At 38.0% G+C, this 20,457-nt stretch overlaps 1 protein-coding gene across 9 annotated transcripts in view; it reads left to right on the plus strand.

Moving 5' to 3' along the window:
• The window catches only part of NRG3 (neuregulin 3), a 1,065,062-nt gene that overhangs the window by 910,480 nt on the left and 134,125 nt on the right, over positions 1–20,457 (plus strand). For 6 of the 9 annotated variants that reach the window (XM_033433955.2, XM_033433958.2, XM_033433957.2 and 3 more), the window contains exon 4: positions 18,998–19,024. In XM_033433955.2, the coding sequence (XP_033289846.2) occupies positions 18,998–19,024 (27 nt within the window). The remainder of the gene's footprint in view (positions 1–18,997; positions 19,025–20,457) is intronic. The other 3 variants (XM_033433956.2, XM_033433960.2, XM_012534220.3) reach the window with 1 other exon arrangement.

The raw sequence follows: 20,457 nt of genomic DNA on the forward strand, positions 1-20,457 counted from the left end.
CCAAAAGAACAAAGAGGGGTTAATTAAGGCAGTGTTAATATAACAGATTCTGTCACTTCCATTTATCAAATTTCCAAAACATAGGCTAGAAATGGAAAGAGTTTCAAGTGTTACAGGCTTGTTTTGAGTTTTATATATACACAAGTGACAGTGCTTAATGCAGAACTTGCCTAATGGGTGATCAATACTTATTACCTATCTTCTTTCCTTTGATATCTGGGAGTAAAATTAAGTTGATGGAGCTGCATCATTGCTCTCGCTGCCACAAATACTGACAATCGTCCATTGGGATTTTCCTACTCAATAAATGTCTTCCTGACGAAGCCAAATGATTTCCTTTCTCACATATATATTATGATTGAAAATGGGGAATTGCTGATTTACAAAATAAGTTGTGACGCTGATAGAAAAATGTCAATAATGTGCTTATACATGTAAGGCACAGGGGATTAAAACATGCCTGGGCAAGCAAAAAGAGAGCAATGGTATTAAACAGCCTAATAAATATTTGATAGAAGGACAGAAATTGAGGGAAATGGATAGACTTGGAAGAGGAAGAAGCAAGAAAAGAATAAGGAAATATAACATTTGCCTCAGGTCTTTGAAATATGCAAGAGCGAAAAGTTGACATGGAAGAGTGTAAATATTTTAGCAAAAGAAAAAAGAAACGCTTGAAATGAGAAATACACAAGACAGTAGACGTTCTGTTTTATCCACTTTGAATGCTTCTGTGAGGGTCAAGCATAAAAAGTACTGAGATGGAATATTAATGCAGTCTAACCTTTAAGCTACCATAGACCCACGCACAAAGACAGACACACACTGAAGATTTAGTAGATCTCAAACTGAAAGTGCATAAGAATAACCCTGAGAGTTTATTAAATATACAGCTTATAGAATTTGCATTTTTACATGCACTTTGGCTGATTCTAATATAGATGTTTGACAGTCCACAATTGAGAAACACTCTCTAGTTTTTCTGTACTTCATCATTACCCTTAGAGAGGTGGATTTCCAACTAACATTTTCATCTTGTTTCCTGGGTGGGATTATAGATTCAGAACAACTTAGAGAATTGAAAGTCATCTTTTTAGTTATGCAGCAGAACCCACTAAGATTTGAGTGAGCACTCTTTATTGAGCAGAACATTCATGGGACTTTTTCTAACCCATGGGTTGTGGTTACAAGAGAAGAAAGAGATGGCAGGCAAACTTGGCACAAGATTCCAAAGAAAAGAGACTTGAAGCATCCCTGAAAGAGAAGGTAATCCAGCCCACAATGCTAAGAAGATATTCAATATCAGCATTCTGAAATTTGGGGAATTATAGCAGCAGATGATGATGCTGCCTTCCAAAGGTCTGTTAAAATACATGTGTATGGAACAAATAGAGTTCACTTTGAGGAATTTCTGAATGATGATTATTCAATATCAAGCAGAATTGGAAGAGCAAGGCTGTTTAATGTTAATTCCTGAAGGACTGCTAAAAATTCAATGGTAGAAGATTCTCTACTTGAAAAAGTAGACCAGCAGGAATTAAAGATTATAAGAATAATAGCAAGGTGTTATGTGTGTGTGTGTATACACATATATACATATACACATATATACACACAATATAAAGATGATAAAACAATAAATAAATAATTATAGAAGAATTGCATATAATATGGCATAACAGCTTATACTTAGTTTCTAGAAAAAATATGTCCATTTATAAGCAACATGAATCTAAAATTATCATTGAGTTCTGTAGTAGTTTGTTTTTTGGTTTATGGTTCAAATACAACCAAATAAAACATAACAAATGCATACCTACTATGTATAAGAGATTGTGCTTGTACTTTTAGCAATTAAAATTGTGTTCAGCTGCAAGTAACAACACCCAATTAAACAATGGTTTCAGTAAGCTAGGGGTTTTATTTGTCTGAAGTGATGAGAAGTACAGAGGTGTAGGGAGTCTGGGGCTGGTACAGCACTACAAAGTGTCCTTGGAATTTTAGATCTTTAACTTATTCTCATCAACCATGTTAGCATGTGGCTTCCATCTTCATTCTGGCTGCCTCATAACTGCAGGAAGTCTGTGCCATCCAACTCCAGGCTGAAAGGAGGAGGAGGGCACCTAACAAATGGCTAAATCTTTTAATAAATGATTAACTAAGTGCTCCCACAGAAAGCGATTTGCTGAAAGACAACCTAGAAATTGTCTGTTCTAATGCTATACAGCAGAACTGTGTCATAGAGCCACCGTAAACGGTACAAGGAAGGCTGAAAACCTGAGTATTTAACCTGAGTACATTAACACTTTGAAAAAATTATGATAGAGTGGAGAACAGATATCAAGTAGGCAAATAGAAATGCCTATAAAATCAGATATGTTATCTAATTTAAGCATTTTATAAATCATATGCATTTTATTTCTTAAATAGATGAAGACATTGAGACATAATTGAGAGAAAGGTTAAGTAACTTGCCTGAGGTCACATGAGGTTACTAAAGGACAAAATCAGGAATTAAAGCCCATGTAATCAAATGTTAATATCTTTTTCCAGCATATAACATTCGTCCAGGTACCACCAAGCAATATATTCCTTAGAAAGTCAATTACAAAAAAAAAAAACCAATTTGTTCATCATTCGCCAGTCACGTGGTCAATGCCTTTTGATGGTAGAGATTTTGCATTTTTTCATCCTAGACTGAAACCATTTTTAGGGCACAGGCCATGTCTTCAACATGTTTTTTTTTTTTAAAGAAGATGTTGGGGGTAGCAGTTTATTAATTAATTTATTTATTTTTGCTGTGTTGGGTCTTCGTTTCTGTGCAAGGGCTTTCTCTAGTTGTGGCAAGCGGGGGCCACTCTTCATCACAGTGCGCAGGCCTCTCACTATCGCGGCCTCTCTTGTTGCGGAGCACAGGCTCCAGACGCGCAGGCTCAGTAGTTGTGGCTCATGGGCCTAGTTGCTCCGCGGCATGTGGCATCCTCCCAGACCAGGGCTCGAACCCGCGTTGGCAGGCAGATTCTCAACCACTGCGCCACCAGGGAAGCCCTCTTCAACATTTCTGTATCCCTGATACTTAGTGTTGATTGGTAGAAACAGAGATATCAAGCTGGATAAATCTGGATTTAGAGACTATTTTTTCAGCTTACAGAATCTGGGGGAGAGGGTTTTGTTCTTGTTGTTGTTGTTTTTAATTTTTCTAATACCCACACAAGGCATCATAGAACATGTTCTAGAGTATGCATTTAGCAAATTCTTGCTAAAGGTTTAAATAAATAATTAAAATGTGGTTTTGTATGGATGTAAAATCTGTATGTGCATATATATATATATATATATATATATACACACGTAGAGTAAGAAGAATAGCAGTAAAAAGAGCAGTGCCTATTAGAATGATGATTCATTTGGTTAAAAGGTCACACAGAGCTGGAAAAATATTAAGTGATAATTGATAAATTATCAATTATCAATTAATAAAAATATTAATTGATAAACTCGACCTGGGTTTCACTGTGATGAATTTCATTCATTCAATCCAAAAATATTTGTTGAGCACCTACCTTATACCAGCCATTGTCCTAAACATCATGGATACAGTGAATAAAACAGAGAACGTATTGTTATGGGTTGAATTGTGTCCCCAAGTTTCATGCATGGAAGTCCTAACCCGCAGTACCTCAGAACGTGACCTCATTTGGAGATGGAGTCTGTAGAGGGGTAATCAAGTTAAAATGAGGTCATCAGGGTGGCCCTAATCCAATATGATTAGTGTCCTTATAAAAAGGGGAAATTTGAACACAGAGGTCCACAGAGAGAGAATATCATGTAAAGATGAAGGCAGAGTCGGGGTGATACAACTTTGGCTAAGGAATGCCAAAGATTGCCAGAAAGCCACCAGAGACTCACAGGGGGGCATGGAACGGATTCTCCCTCACAGCCCTCAGAAGAAACTAACCCCTCTGACACCTTGATCTCGGACTTCCAGCCTCCAGAACTCCCTCTGACACCTTGATCTCGGACTTCCAGCCTCCAGGACTGTGAAACCATAAATTTCCACTGTTTACCCCACTTTGGAGTACTTGTTTTGGCAGCCCTAGCAACTATACACAAGTGAAGCCCCTCCCTCCTGGAACTTTACATTCTAGTCTGGAGCAGGGAGGGAAATAGATAATGTTGCATATAGTAATAAAGTCTAAGGAGTAAAGAAGACTAGGGGGAAGGAGATAAAACATGCCATCTTATGTAATAGGATCTCTGATAAAAGGACATTAGAAGTGAAAGGAGGTAGGGATTGAGTTGTGTTGATATCTGGAGGAAGAACATTTAAGGGCAGGGGAACAGCCAGTCCATAGCTCCTGGGAAAAAGAGTGCTTCTGGGTTAGAAGAGCTGCCATGAGGTCAGTTGGTTCAATTAGAATAAGGGACAGAGAATGGTAGCAGTATAGTCAGAGATTTAATGGAGGAGCAGATTGTATAGGTCCGTGTTTTATTTTGATGATAACTGGTTTCTATTCTAAGTGACATAGAAAGCCATGGGAGGGACTTTTGAGCAAAGGAATAATGTGATCTGACTTAAAATTTCAAAGGATCTCTCCAGCTGCTGTGTGGGAAGAGACTGTGGGGAGGGGGGCAGAGTTGGAAGCAGAGAAGTCAAGGAGGAGGCTAATGTGCTAAAAACTTCCAGGTGTGAGATGCAGCTGGTTTGTGCCAGAAAGGTGGTGGAGGAAAAGATGATAGGCAAGTGAAGGGTCGGCTGAAGCATCCCAAATACAACGGGAAGCTTGACAGAGAAATGGAGACCAGATCTATGGAGGATGCTATAGGAAGTTTCTGTTTAAGAAAAGCAGTAAAGGAGAGGGAATTGAATGTTAGTACTGGAAGGAATAGATGAAGTTGGTGTCCAGGAGAATTTGGCTTGCTACCGTCATGAAGCCATCCAGAGCAATGGGGTCATCAACCAACACATGATTTATTCCTACTACTCATATCTTTGAGTGACATTTATGGACCCATTTTAGTCCCTGCAATGAGCAAATGAATTTCATTTTCCCTAGAGAAGGCTCAATTTGAACAAGGGGGGAAATGTCATTATTTTAATCTCCTGTGGCTTTGAACCCCTTATCTAGGATTTACATCTATCTATTAATATGAAGAAAAGGAAATTCCTTAAAACAAAAATTCAAGCTGATTTGACATCAACTAAGTAAAAATGTTTGGTTTAATAACAGCAAATGCCCATAGCAAGAATAATTCAATAGTTAAGTACTTAAGTAGTTTGAAGTCCCACAAAATTTGTTGAAAATTTCTTTGCACCTAGCTGTTTGCATATATTGTTTAGTAACCATGCAAATTACCTTATTGTATATTCCACTTTTTGCAACAGCAAGAAATGCCCATTTAAAACAAAATTTTTTAAATAAAATAAAATTTAGGGATAACATGACTATATTGAGTTCAGTGTAATTGTATCTAATATTGCAGTATAATAAGCTAATCAGCCTTCTTGATTTTGTAGCAGGAACAAATCTCAGTCTAAAAAATGTGGAGTAGATGTGTATACAAAGCCATTTGTGTCGTGGGTTCAAAGTGTAAGTACTTGAAACCTGGGTTTGAATCCCACCATTGTTAGTCACAAGTTGAAGGATCTCGTTAACCTCTATGTGGCTCAGTTTCATCTCTAACATGGGAATAAAAATGGCAACTACTTCATAAAATTGCTGTAGGTTTTTAATTAATTAAGACACGTAAAGTGTATAGATCAACGGCTGCTTACAATAAGCCCTCAAAGATTTAAGCTATATTATTATCTTCGTTATTTAAATTTCCTTCTTTTCTATCTCAAGTTGCATTTCATTGGGTTAGAGAAAAGTGTAATCACAGTTCATCCTTGACTCCTGTTCCCTGAGGATAGCGTCACAGTTCTGTAAAGAGGTGTGGTTTACCCAGTGCCCAGGCACCGGTGCAGCTGCAAGAGGTGGTAGATGGGCAAATCCTCTGTGCTCTTGTCTATCCATGCTGGAATCTGCTGAGGTGTCCTCACTACTGTCATGTGTTTAGTCCACAGAGGCCATTGCTGCAGACTGTAGTCTTCCCAACCTCCTAGCTCATGTATGTCAGGCTCTCGGTGATTGTGCCTATCAGGTTCACGGGGAATAAATTGACGTGCCTAGCTGCTACCCACCCTGGCAGATCTGAGGGTCATCTCTCTGGCTCCTCTAGCATCCCATCCTTCAGTGTAAAGCTGAAGTTGGGAGAGCAGTGGACATGGGGTACTCTGGTCTTGCTGCCTCCAGGGACCGTAGTTAGCAAGTTCAAGGCAGCCCTGTTTGGGAAGCTGTTTCACTTCCTCTAGTTGGAGCAGTGGGATGGTGAGAAGTGCATGATTTGGCAGCAGCAGCGTGCATACTTTTTTCTGAAGGTCACCTCCCAGGCCTTTTGGCTTTCCTCCATTTCTTCCCTTCACCTAGAAACTCTTTAATGTATTAATTTGCAGGGGAGCCTGGTTCTTTGTCTATACCATCAAATCTAGTATTTTATATTTCAGTTTCTTCTGAGCCAAGGATTTTGCAACTCACAAACTTTTTTTTTTAATTGCTAAGACCTCCCTCCCCGGAAGCAACAGACTAAAGAATACAGGATAGAAGGAACTACCTGTAACAGAGGTCACATTGAGTAAAACTTCAAAAATCCATGCAGCTATTTAATTTTTCTTTATTTACTCAAATAGTCTCTCTGTGCCAGGAACTATAATATAAAGACATACTAAGCATGGCTTTTTTTTATTAAGTTGCTTATAGTCATTTGGGGGAAGATAAGCAGGAAAACAAAGAACTATAATAGAGTGTGATGAACCTACAGTACATAAATATAAAAGATTCCATGAAAGACTGTTTCTATTGGAGACAGTATGTGGGAAAAGATATGCATTCCAGAGCTAGTTGTGTTTAAAAAAAGTGAGTCGTTATGAATGAAGTTCACCAGACTGCAGGTGAGCAAGGTGAGGCTTTGGAATTGGAGAAGGAATGTGGAGGTGGGGCTGGAGAAGCAGGATGGGGCTGGATCATTAATGTTTGACTTACATGGCATGCTAGGCAAGGTGGAAAGTTTTCTGTGGGGACAGAGGCATGATTTAATGAAATTACGTGCTTCCCATCTTGGGAAGAAAATTAGCCCATCTTGAGCAAATTAGTACACCTTTCTCAATCTCAGTTTCCTCATCTGTAAAATATTATCTGCAGAAAGGATGCTGTGGGGATGAGTCAGCAGGATGTCATATAGACTCACAAGTCTATCATTTGTAGATGGTAGCTTTGAAGAATAACATTGTAGACTCTATTCATTTGCTTTGCTAATGTCTAAGTGATGTAAAATTAGAACTTTATAAATTCATCCATACTCAGCTTTTGACATCCACATAAATTCATCCATACTTAGCTTTTGACATCCACACAGCATTTTGAAAAGGTTATCTCACTAATAGGATGCCCGGCAGAGTGATTATTTTTTATCCACATATCTAGAAAACACGCAGAGAGAGTTATCAAAACTATAGAAGAGGGTATTGGGAGGATGAGGGTGAGAACTTCAAAGTACCTGGATTCCACTGGGTTCCCAGCTAATTAGCCAAAATTAGATAATAGTTTCTTCCATTATTTTAATAAAGATGCTTTCCCTAGTTTTTCTACACTACGAAGAATTCAGCTACTCTGGGGTAAGCCATTATTGGGTGAAGGCTCTACCAGTTTAATTTCCATTTCTTTATTTCTGTTAAATAAAAGAAGCTTACATTAGTCCTATGTTATTAAGTACTTAATAGATTTAGGAAGCAGGTAGCAAAAGAAGAATTGTTCTTTGCGTTTAAATGAACCAAATAATACCCTCAGCTGGTTATGCATTTAGGGGGAAAGAAATTGCTACATTTTAAGTCTGCAGAAGTAATACATTAATCCATTAGTGAGCCCAAGTGTGTTGTCTGTTGTGCTCATTATCGAGCATTCCCAGGTGTTCAGGGGTTTTTGAGTCTAAATTGTCGTGACTTTTAAACTTGGTAATAGAAATATCCAGCATAAGTATCATAAGCTATGAAACTATTCCCATACCAGTGCTTTTTACAAAAAAAAGTACAGCATTAAATATTAAATTAAGATGTTCCCCAATATTGGAATGTGTTGTCAGAATGAAGCTAAGAAACAAAATTAGTAATAGAAACCGTAGGGTTGCCAAGTTTTCTTCCCAGTTGCCTGATTTTTTGTATCATTTTAAGAGCACAATACCAAATATTAGGCACCGTGAGTATGTGCATTTAAACAAATAAATCAATTGATTTCTTCAGATACTCATTATCCATCTATTTGTGGATTCAGTCAACAAAAATGCTTTGAGCAGTTACTACCTGCTAGATAGGGCACATAGTCTGGAAGGAGGCGAGACTGCCAGACAAATGACCACAAGATAGAATTGAAAGAGCAAAGTGTTATTAGAAAGGGCACCTCTTGGGGAATTGTTTGAGCTGAGTCTGAAAAGAGCAAGATAAAGCAGTTCTTTCAAAGATCAGGAGCTCTAAAAATCATGTTGTATTGAAGCACTTTCTTTCATTCCACGAATGGAGCTGAGTTTGTGTATGGAACAGAGGCAGAGGGTGAGCACAGGAGTGAACATGGCTGCCATGGATGGCTGTGGATAAAAGCCTCGTTGAGGCTTTTCTCTGCAACCTTAGTGGCTACCAGTGCTTCCCTCTTCTCCCAAAGAACATTAAAATAAGAACTTCTTGGGCTTCCCTGGTGGCACAGGGGTTGAGAGTCCGCCTGCCGATGCAGGGGACACGGGTTCATGCCCCGGTCCGGGAAGATCCCACATGCCGCGGAGCGGCTGGGCCCGTGAGCCACGGCCACTGAGCCTGCGCGTCCGGAGCCTGTGCTCCACCAACGGGAGAGGCCACAGCAATGAGAGGCCCGCGTACCGCAAAAAAAAAAAAAGAACTTCTTATATAAGTAGTCACTTGCCTGAACATCTCAGTTCATTGAGGTGATAGAAGAGGAAAAGAAAAGACTTTTCCTCTTTCTTTTCTTTCTTTTTTTTTGTTCCCTGCAGGTGATTCACAATTCAGTGAGGAATAAACTATGTAACTCGAAATATAGTTTGTGTGTGTGTTTTAATGGAAGCCTATTGAAAGTGTCCAGAAAATCTGGAAGACTAAGGTAGAAAATCTCGCCTGAGAGAAAGCATTATAGTTTATAAGCATGATTTACTTTTTAAAAAAATCTCACAATGGTATACCTCATTGAGAAAGAAAATTGGTGGGGTTATGAAAAAGGTTCAATAAACATTTACTTTCCATCTGCTATTTGAAAGGCAGAAGGGGAAGTGAAGGAGGGGCAGGCAAAAGATCCTAGTTTTCCTAATTAGTTATGGTATAGGTATATCTATACTGGTTCTATTTCAGTGCACAATAATCCTACTCCTAAATACAGATCCCATTATCATTCATAGAAAAACAGAGCAGGTAATGTTATTTCAGGCTTTCAGAGATGGCTTCAGGAGGAAGTGGTCCTTGAAAGACAGACTGAGTTTGTAGGAGGAAGACTTGAGAGTCCATCAGGAAAGATATTCAAGGCTAGTGTAATGGCTGGAATAAAAACATGAGATGTGTGGGTATGGGCCTATTTGAGGGAAGTGCTGGTAGAACAGAAGCTTTAGAGAGTTAGGAAAAGTGGGTGACTTCTTTCTCATATTTTAAGTGATTTCCTACAGAAAAACTTTAAATAGCCAGCTACCTTCTGCATTTGAAGAACTATTTGTCATGCAATATATTTTTCCATACAAATAAATACCTTTACGTAAAATAAAATAGAGCAAAGCCAGTGGCAGTGACAGTGGACAAGCCTACCATTCAGAGGCCAACCTAAAGAGTGGTTACCAAAAGCAAAGTACAAAAGTGCCAGGTCTGTCTTGTGTTGTCTTGTCCCACATCACTTCTTGATGGCATCAGGCATCACTTAAGAATAAGCTTCCAACACACAGGCTTGTTTTGGGTCTTAGCCCTGACACAGTTAGCCCAGCCTATCATAAGTTGCACTTTCTCGGCCACTAATCAGTTTTCCTGAGTCCTAACATAAAAGGACCTCTTCCTGATTATGATCTTAACTTGCCTCCTAGTTTGAATTATCTTTGCTATTTCCTCGGTGTGGACTTGCTCTTTTCTTTACTTCATCATGAATGAGGCTTTTTGCCAGCTCCATTACTTCCCTGCATTTGGGTGTTCCAGATCAATACCTTGGGCAGTTGGTCCAGGACCAAGAATCTTCAACCTCTTGGCTAATCGTTCTCTTTGGTCCCTCTATTTTTGGGAGATGGGAAGCAGAAGATACCTTTGTTGGGATCTCCATGCTACCAAAGCTGTCATCTGTTAGGAGGTGGGAGTTAGGTTTCTTTGCTCTTTGCTTAGGAGAGTTCATTTCAGAGCAATGTTTCTTAAAATGTGTCCATCATTTTCTGAATTAGTATTCATCATGAAGCTATTGCAATTTTGAATTCAGGAATATAATGAAAAGCATAGTACTAAAACAACTGGTTAACAAAAGCTTTAATTAATTAGCATATCAACTGCAAACACAAATAATGCTGATTGCCATATACTTCTTTCTTTCCTTTCTTTTACTTTTTTGAGTAGACATTCCCCTATTTTATTATAATCCTTACATCTACCAACCTTAATCTCTTCTGTATGTCTTCATTGATAATAAAATGGATTGAAGTTGAAAAGTTACAATCTGTAAAAGTGTACAAAACAAATATTTCAAAGATTGCTTGAATGGTTTGACATTATTAAGAAGTAACCCCTTAAATAGCATATATAATAATATTTTAATTACCATGGAAAATTGAATACTTTTTCCTGATAATTGACCACTTGTTCACTTGAATCCTAAATTACATACAAAAATTATGTGCCAATGGTATACATGTGTTGGACACTTTCAGATAATAATCTGGTGATTTTTGGACTCCAGAATTGTAGTCTCATGTAAGTAGTAATTAAATGTAGTACTTTGATATGGGGGGTGTTCTAGAAACATTTATGGATATTGTTTTTTCAATATCGAAAGAGTTGCACCCAGAGGTGTAATGTTCATTGGAATCCTCAGAAACTGAGGTGATGGAAAACAGCCTGGATGTGCTCTGAAGGAATTCAAAATATCACATGCAGTGGGCAAAGGGGCTGACTCAGATGGCATTTCATTCATTCAATAAATATTTATTGAGCATCAACAAAATGTCAGATTTTGATAGGCTAGAGTGATAAATCAGTGAGCAAGAGAAATAATGACCCTTCACTCCTGGGGTTTGAGATAGTTTTCCACCCTCAGAATATAGGCATCTATAAATACGGCCTTTAGTTTTTCACAACGCTTATTTTCTTCAGCTATTAAATGGGGGTCAGTAGCACTACTTTACAGGCTAATTTTTTTTTTTTTTTTTTTTGCGGTACGCGGGCCTCTCGCTGCTGTGGCCTCTCCCATTGCGGAGCACAGGCTCCGGACGCGCAGGCTCAGCGGCCATGGCTCACGGGCCCAGCCGCTCCGCGGCATGTGGGATCTTCCTGGACCAGGGCACGAACCCGTGTCCCCTGCATCGGCAGGCAGACTCTCAACCACTGAGCCACCAGGAAAGCCCCAGGCTAATTTTTAAAGTTATATAAAATAATGTGTGTGGAAGTTCCCAGTGAGAAAATACGAGAAGTTGATAAAATATGACAAGAGCTGGGGAATTTCAAGAACAAAAACCCCTAGTGCATTCACCTATACAAATTTGCTATCATCGATTATATAACCAAAATAGCAGTATTTTTTGAATGAAGAATTCTTCTATATAATGATAATTCTTATTTAATTCTTTAATCAATAATTGTGAACATGAAATCATTTTAAGTCTAATGTTCTAAGATGTTTTCACTGGAAAATTCTACAAGCCATTTAGGCAAGATTCATCCTTGAGGAGCAGCCTAAACAAAGAGTCCCTCATAAACCTCAGTTGTAACTCTGATTTGTTATTTGATTTCATGGAGCGGAATGCCCATCTTGAGTTTGCGCCGCATGAACGTGCGGCCGTCTCCATGGCTGCTTGCTTCTCCTCCTTTGATACAAACGAATATTTTTATTTAGAGGATGAGAGGGGAGTGTGAAGTAGAAGTGTCTCTGTTCAAGAGGAATCCGTAACAGAGCTTTTGAGAAGAAAAATTAAGAGGTCATGTTTCATTACAAGGCCTGTGGAAGGGAGAATGGGGCTATGTGCTCTTCTGGAAAAGTGGTTTTACTTCTCCATGATTGATCACCTGTCTGGTGTGAGGCTGGTCACAGTATTAATGTCAGGACTTACTCTCAACAGTAGAAAAAGCTGTCAGTTCTGATATGATAGAAGTAAGAGTGGGATTGGGATTATAGAGCTGAAGTGGCCACAGAGAGTCCTCTGACTTAGGCCCGTGAGGCAAGGTGATTTTGTGTAAAATTGACTTTAAACTTATTTTACATGTACAGAGAGAAGACCAGAAAGAACTAGAATAAAAATTTAACAGGAATTAGTTTCAAAATATAGTAAGAAATGTATCATTTTCATTAATATGATGTTTTACTGTCCAAATTTTATTCATAAACATGTAGAAATTTTGGACTTCCCTGGTGGCACAGTGGTTAAGAATCCGCCTGCCAACGCAGGGGACACAGGTTCGAGCCCTGGTCTGGGAAGATCCCACATGCCGCGGAGCAACTAAGCCCGTGCGCCACGACTACTGAGTCTGTGCTCTAGAGCCCGTGAGCCACAACTACTGAGCCTGTGTGCCACAACTACTGAAGCCCACGTGCCTAGAGCCCGTACTCCGCAACAAGAGAAGCCACGACAATGAGAAGCCCATGCACCGCAAGGAAGAGTAGCCCCCGCTCACTGCAACTAGAGAAAGCTCATGCGCAGCAACGAAGACACAACACAGCCAAAAATAAATTAAAAAAAAATTTTTTTTAATGTAGAAATTTTAAGATCAAATATATATGTGTGCTGATAAAAATAAAATTACCTGTTTAACAAGGTAGCATGATTTAATGGAGAGGGCATGGAGGTTAGAATCTAACCTGCATTCATATCCAAACTCTTGCACTGAGTAGCTGGAAAAAGGATAATCTGATAATAGCCCTCTCCTTCTAGGACAACATGATAGAATGAAATGCAATGCCTGGAAAGGGCCTTTCCTTCCTCACCCTGCAGGAGTGAGCTCACACTCTTGCCAGCTCTCCTTCCCTCCCTGTTGCGGGACTGACCCGAAAGGCCTGAGAGATTCACGTCTGGCTATTCTTGGCTCCCAGTTGTCACGTTGTCTTAGTGACTGCCAAGTGTCACTTCCCTCTGGTGAACAGTTATATGCTCTGGGAGCCTGTGGTGAGCCCTATTGCCCCATCCTGTGACACCTTAATCTTTTTGAAAGGTATATATTCTGAGAATCCCATGGATTGCTTCTAGACTCTAGCTTCCCTCAGCCCTTACCCTCCTAATCAGAAACCTTAGAGTCTATCCCAGCCTCTCCTAGTTTACCTGTCTTGTTATAGTAAACTGGGACACACATGACAGTGCCTTGACGTGTGTCATCTCATCACCTTGTCCATGATCTTCTCCAGGAGCAAGCAAAGTACAGTGACCCACTGGTGAAGCATGACACAGTTACATCTCTTTACAGCGATTCTAGAAACTACTAGAGAATGATAAGCACAGGTGTCAGGAGTCAGCAGATGTTCAAGACCCAGCTTACCATCTTCATAAATCCAGTTTAGTCTTCTTAGTTGTGGTGGACTACCTCCTCCTAAAGCGTCACCACTGAAAAGTCATTTGACATGGATCTGAGGGTAGAATCTACAGAGTGACGGATTTCAGTTCAGTGATTAAGATAAACCATTTATAAAATGACATATTTTATAGTTGAGTGGCTAGTTTCCTCCACATTTATATGGGACCTGTTTCCCAGCACGGGTACTATGATAGATTACTACCACAGAGTGCTTCATAACAAGGTGGTAGCTTACATCAAGTTGGGAAATACTCCACCGGGGGAGTCTTGGCACACATATGAAGACCTTTAGGGATTCTTGCAGTGGAGAAGCCTGTTGAACTTTAAGCGACTATTCTAACTTTTTAAAACACAGAACAATATTTTCATATAATGTGTTTTTCCACATCCCCTGGAATAAGGGCTTAAATCATCCCGTTTGGAACTACTCTATGATAGAACTACCTGTTCAGTTACTTTTAATATAAGAGTGACACTGAAACTCACATTCATGTTGCATCGTCCCGGTGCTGCATTACAGGGGTTCCTCATCACAGGCTGGACAACTTGTCTCATCTCGCCTTGAGATTGGAATCAAGTCAAGGATTGCTTTTGGTTGCTTTTCCTCATTCTGCCCAGATTGAGGGAACTGTTTGTAGCCCCTGGTTGTCTGTCTGTCAACATATAAATAAGAAGCTTTGAGGGACTTCCCTGGCAGTGGGAAGATTCCACTGGTTACGATTCCACTTTTCCACTGCAGGGGGCATAGGTTCGATCCCTGGTTGGGGAACTAAGATCCCACATGCCGCGTGGCCAAAAAAAAAGAATTATGGACATGTTGGAAACATGTGGGCCTTGAATTTCCCGGAGTTTTTGACTTTATAGCATGTTAAGTTTGTCTCCTTGGTCACTTCCGTAGCCCTCAAATCTTAAGCACGTTTCGGGCAGAGCTGCTGGCATTTGTTAAGTGTGTTGCCAATTTGAAGATTATTTGGTTCAATGGCTGGTACATATTCAGGCACAACTCCGCACATCCCTTGCTATATGTACAAACAAATAACTTCAATTAGGCAAGGCTCGTTATGAAGAAATCTCCCTAGGAACCAATGAAAAGATGTTAATGATTTGCCAGTTTGGTTCCTTGGAGAGAGGGAATCCCTCTCTACCTAGCTTATATTGGGCACTTCATCAATAAACCAGCGGTGAGCAAATAAATAAGTAGTGCTTCTACAGTGCCTGAGGATACTTGAAAACAATTTGTTCTCTTAAGTGGATTAAATAACTCCTCCCTGAACGTCTTACTAACAGATGATTTTGTAAAAATTAGCTTTTTCTTCATAAGGAGGGCATAAGTAAATCCTGAGAATGACTGGTGGCTGAAAGTCGAGAAGCTTAGGCTCAGTTGTGTTTCTACTACTTATCAACAGTGTAGTTTTGGGAAAGTTTGTTTACCTCTGTTCCTCATCTGTAAAATGAGGATCATGACAGTCTTATAAGTTTCTGTGAGTTAATACTTTAAGCAGTTCCTGGCATGTAGTAAGTGCTCAGTATATCTTAGCCACTACTATATAATCAAAGGGTGCAATATTCCCAAAGAAATGCAATTTTTACGTATAAAAGTTCATCAGACTCTAAAAGAAATGGGAATTATACATTCTAATACATGCCATAGGGAAGATCAAACTGTTTTTCTTGAAGTTATTTGCCTCCTCCTTCATCCCAATATCTGCACAGTTCTTGGCGCATGGTTTGTTGAGTGAATGAATAAATGAGTAATTAATTGATTCATTCTTACCACATTCCTCTTGATGTTTTCGTGCAGACCTGAATATCCCCAGGAACGCTGTTTGCTTTAAGAATTAGCCAGTGAAGGGTTATGAGAAGTATTGTGGTTTCTGTTCTGTGTGACTCAGTTGACAAAACTTATTGCTTTTCTGTCATGCAATTTCATGGATTTTCATCAATCCTTTTGTCTGTTAACAAATCCTGTCAGTATCTTTAAACCTGCAATAATGATCAGTGTTTAGCATTTTAATAAAAGAATGGAAATGTGTGTGTGTGTGTGTGTGTGTGTGGTGAGAGGGAGAGAGAGAGAGAAAGAGGGAAATTTTAAATAAGATCTAACTTTTTATTTGTATGTTTCAGTAGTGTCAGTCTTCATGAATGTTATTATAAAAAGTAAATAATTTCTCTATAAAATCTAAGAATATAATGCCATGTTGCTTGACAGTATTTCTGAGAACTACTACTCTAATAATTAGATGTAACTTTTCTGCTGTGTTAAGAGTAGACAGATTTCCTTTCTCTTAAGACATCTACTTACACCGTTTAGTGTTTGAATAATTTTAAAATTCTGATTTCTGTTCCTTTTACCGGTTATGAATTCATTCTGGTTTAAAGTGTTTAGATTGCCCTCAAATTTATCAAACTTGCCACTCATTTCTTCATGCAATTTCCAGACTTACAAAGCCTGATCGCCCGTATCTCCTGTCTCATATAGAGATGGACCCACCAAGGTTGTGGGAAGAATGAAGAGTGACCATTGGTTATACTTGCCAGCAAAACAGACTACGGCCAGCCATTTCTGAGCCATCTCAGTTCTACTAGAAAGTGCTTTTTTTACATTGAAGTATAGTTGGTTTAACAGTGTCGTATTAGTTTCTGGTATACAGCAGTGACTCAGTTATATATATATATATACACACATATTCTTTTTCATATTCTTTTCCATTATGGTTTATTAGAGGACATTGAATATAGTTCCCTGCGCTATACAGTAGGAGCTTGTTGTTTATCTGTTTTATGTGTAGTAGTTGTACCTGCTAATCCCAGACTCCTACTGTATCCCTTTGGTCCCTCTCCCCTTTGGTAACCATAAATTTGTTTTCTATGTGAGTCTCTTTTTGTTTCATAAATAAGTTCATTTGTGCCATATTTTAGATTCCACACATAAGTGACATCATGTGGTGTTTGTCTTTCTCTTTCTGACTTATTTCACTTAGTATGATCATTTCTAGGTCCATCCATGTTGCTGCAGTTGGCATTATTCTTTTTTAAGGCTGAATAATATTCCATTGTACCACATCAATTTTATTTTATTTTATTTTTTAGTTTTATTGGAATATAGTTGATTTACAATATTGTTTCAGGTGTACAGCAAAGTGATTCGGTTATACATATACATATATTCATTCTTTTTCAGATTCTTTTCTCATATAAGTTATCACAGAATATTGAGTAGAGTTCCCTGTGGTATACAGTAGGTCCTTGCTGGTTATCTATCTTATATATTCTACTAGAAAGTTCTTGTTCAACCAGACTAGGGCTAATGGCTGTTCTGGCTGTAGGCAGAAGGTTTTTTTTGTTCCCAATCTTTTTTTTTTTCTTTTAGTCTCATGATAAGTAATCTCACCCACATCCCTGCTTTAAAATAGCACAACTCTAGTCTCTCCCTAGTGTCCTAAGTGCACACAATCATGAAGATTTTTTTCACACAAGAACCCAAACATGGTCTAGCCAACTTTTCTACAATCTCCATTCAAAAAGCACGTTCTCCTCCTCCCAGGACAAGCTTTTATGGATTCTTGGCCACTCTATCCAATGCACATTTTCTCATTTTCCATTATAGCACTATCACAAAGAATTTTCAAAGCTTTCTCTCTGTGGGCTCCCACTGATTTCTGAATTACTTGCGAACAAAAATCTTGTCTTTTTATGAAAGTGTGCTAGATAGCTATCATAGTATATATTAAACAGGTAAAAAATGCCATGGAAAGGAAGAAATGCATCTACTTTTAAAAAACATCATTACCATAGTTCTTTATATGAGATATTTCTCAATTAAAATAATTCCTAATAACTTAAAAACTGAACTATTTACAGGCAGATTCATAGATACGTAAAGTGGATTAGAGGTTGCCCGGAACAGAGCAGGGAGGGGAAAATGGGAAATTATTTCTTAGTGGGTAGAGTTTCTCTTCGGAGTGATAGAAAAGTTTGGGAAATATATTGGTCATGGTTACACAACATTTTCAATGTAATTAATACCACTGAATTGTACGCTTAAAATTTGTCAAAATGACAAGGTTTATGTTATATATATTTTACCACAATAGAATTTAAAGATGAGTTATTTACAAATAAGAAAGGCATTGAAATATTCAAGATAACTAAATGCATATTTTTTAAAAAGAAAATCTTTCCTAAATAGAGAAGTCATAAAAGGGAGCCCAGAAATTAGTCTTGGAAATAAACATGATCTAAGGAATACTGTGTTTTTTTTTTCATTTATTCTCATTTAAGAAACATATTACTACAACAGAAATCATCATTAAATAATGCAATGAATTTTAAAAGTGAATAACTGAATGATTAAAAGAAAGCACCATTTAAATAAACAACTCTCCAAAGTTGAATGGCTGGATATAGCAGGGTCCGGTTTATCCCTCTGTTGATCACAGACATTAGGTGGTCAAAATGGTACGCTGTCCATAGGAACATAGAACAGACATGGACACATCTACCATTTGTTTTTGATAGGAAGTGCTATCAAGTTTAACTGTCGTAGGACCAAAGGGTCAGATAGACTGGATTTATGCCCTGGGTCTTCCTCATGTAAGATTTTTAGTCTCAATGAAGCACAGTTTCTTCATCTAACAAATAAATGGGAAAAGATCCAACATCATTTCTTTTTTGTGAAAGTGAAGAGTGCCTGGTGAAAGCCTGTCATGCAGAAGTCCTTTACCTACATATTATTAACATAAAGGTTCAAATAAGTTTAATGTTAAACAAGTAGTTATTCTACATAAAATATAATGAGTTCTGAAAATAACTTTAGTTCCAGATATGCTTTATATGAAGTTTTTTTTTTTCTTTCTCCCTCCCTCCCTTCCTTCCTTCCTTTTTTTTTTTTTCTTTCTTTCCTTTTTTATTGGCTAAATTTATACTTAGCATACTTGGCAATATTATCCCATCTAAATTCCCGGCTACTGGGAAATACCAGTCAGTGTTCAAATCACCCCTAATTGTGGGCAAACTAAATTATCTTTCGCAAGCAAACATGGTGTTACAGTTGAGACACAGTCCTCGCCTTGAAAGGCCAATCTTATAAGCACTGATTTCTGTGTGGAATTTTTTCTAACCTTTTATTCTTTTTCTGTTTTCCTTTCTTATATGCTGACTTCGGTGTAGCAGACCACTTGGGGATTGAATTCATGGGTAAGACTAAACAATTTTCTCCTTAAATATCCGGAAAAAGCTAAGTTTGATAATGTATATAGTGTTCTTCCCCATCTGATTATAATTGAAATGTCTCACTGTCAGGTACTATTAGTAGTAAAAAATGTTTTTGTCGATTTTTCACTAAGTAATGGCTCAGAATGAAAGACTTAACTACTTATTGGGAAGGCAATTTAACGTTAAGTGCATCTTTGGAACCTTACAGAAGTTGAATTTGGCTCCTGGATTTGATTGTTTGCCCTAATTCTCAATTTTCTTATCTGTAAAGAGGGATAACGATAGTTCCTATTTTATTGCACATATAAATTGCTTAGCACAATGTCTGCAAGATGGCAAACACTCAATAAATGGTAGAAAATAATGGTGATGGTTTAAAAATATCAGTTTTGTTATTTTCTGCTCTATTTTCTTTTCCTTTTGCATGATGACTACTTTGGATATATTTTGGTCAATCTTAATTTTGGAGTATGGACTCTATAAATGTTTTCATTTACAAAGTGAAAATATTTATTTTGAAAGTATTTGTAGTGAATGGTGTGTTTTTAAAAGGATGAGAATACCTTCCACAGTAATTATTTTCTATACTCATAGATAATTACATTAAGAATTGGACATACTTTTCTCAGTCTATATTGTAAGTAAATGAAAAGAAAAAGCATTCCATAGGATTGATAGGCATTATGGTACTAAAATAGAAAGATACTCAGGAGTTAAAGTTAGTGAAACTGAGGACCCAAATTTGAATCCAAATTCATAGGTTCTCCTTGCTCAGCTTTTGTTGAACTTCAGGTTTTTCTCTTATATGATATAGATGTGAATACTTGCTTTATACCTGCATATGTTCTCTGTGATAATACTGACAAATTTGCTTGTTTTCATTTACCCATTAATTCAGCAAATATTTATCAGTTGCTCACTCTAAGCAAAGAGAAAATGCAACATGCTACAGATAAAATAGTGAGCAAAAATGGACCATAAAAACTGGTTTGAGGGGGCTTACAGTCTAGGAATCTTTCAGATGATAATTAGGTAATAAAACTGATAAATATAAAATTTAAAGTTTCTTAAGACGTATTTGAGGCAAGATGATATTAGCTTGGACTCCTGTGATAATGGAAGGTGTGAGAGGAAAAACTGACAGATATTGGGGACGTGATAGCAACCAGTATTTGAGAGGAATTGATGTTGAAGGTTAGAAAAGGGAGACTTTCAAGGATGACTGCAGGGTTTAATAGTTTGCATATTTAGATAAAATGTGGGCCCATTTTCTGAAAAAGAAGACTAGAAGGAGAACAGATTTATGGGAGATGTTTTACTAGATTAGGTTTGGGAATTTTGAGTTCTGGGTGCCTTTGATATATCTGAGAGAAGATGTTAAGTTGATAGTTATATTTCTGGAAGTTTTGAGGGTT

Source organism: Orcinus orca, chromosome 14, assembly GCF_937001465.1.
Source record: "Orcinus orca chromosome 14, mOrcOrc1.1, whole genome shotgun sequence".
NCBI classification, from domain to species: Eukaryota; Metazoa; Chordata; class Mammalia; order Artiodactyla; family Delphinidae; genus Orcinus; species Orcinus orca.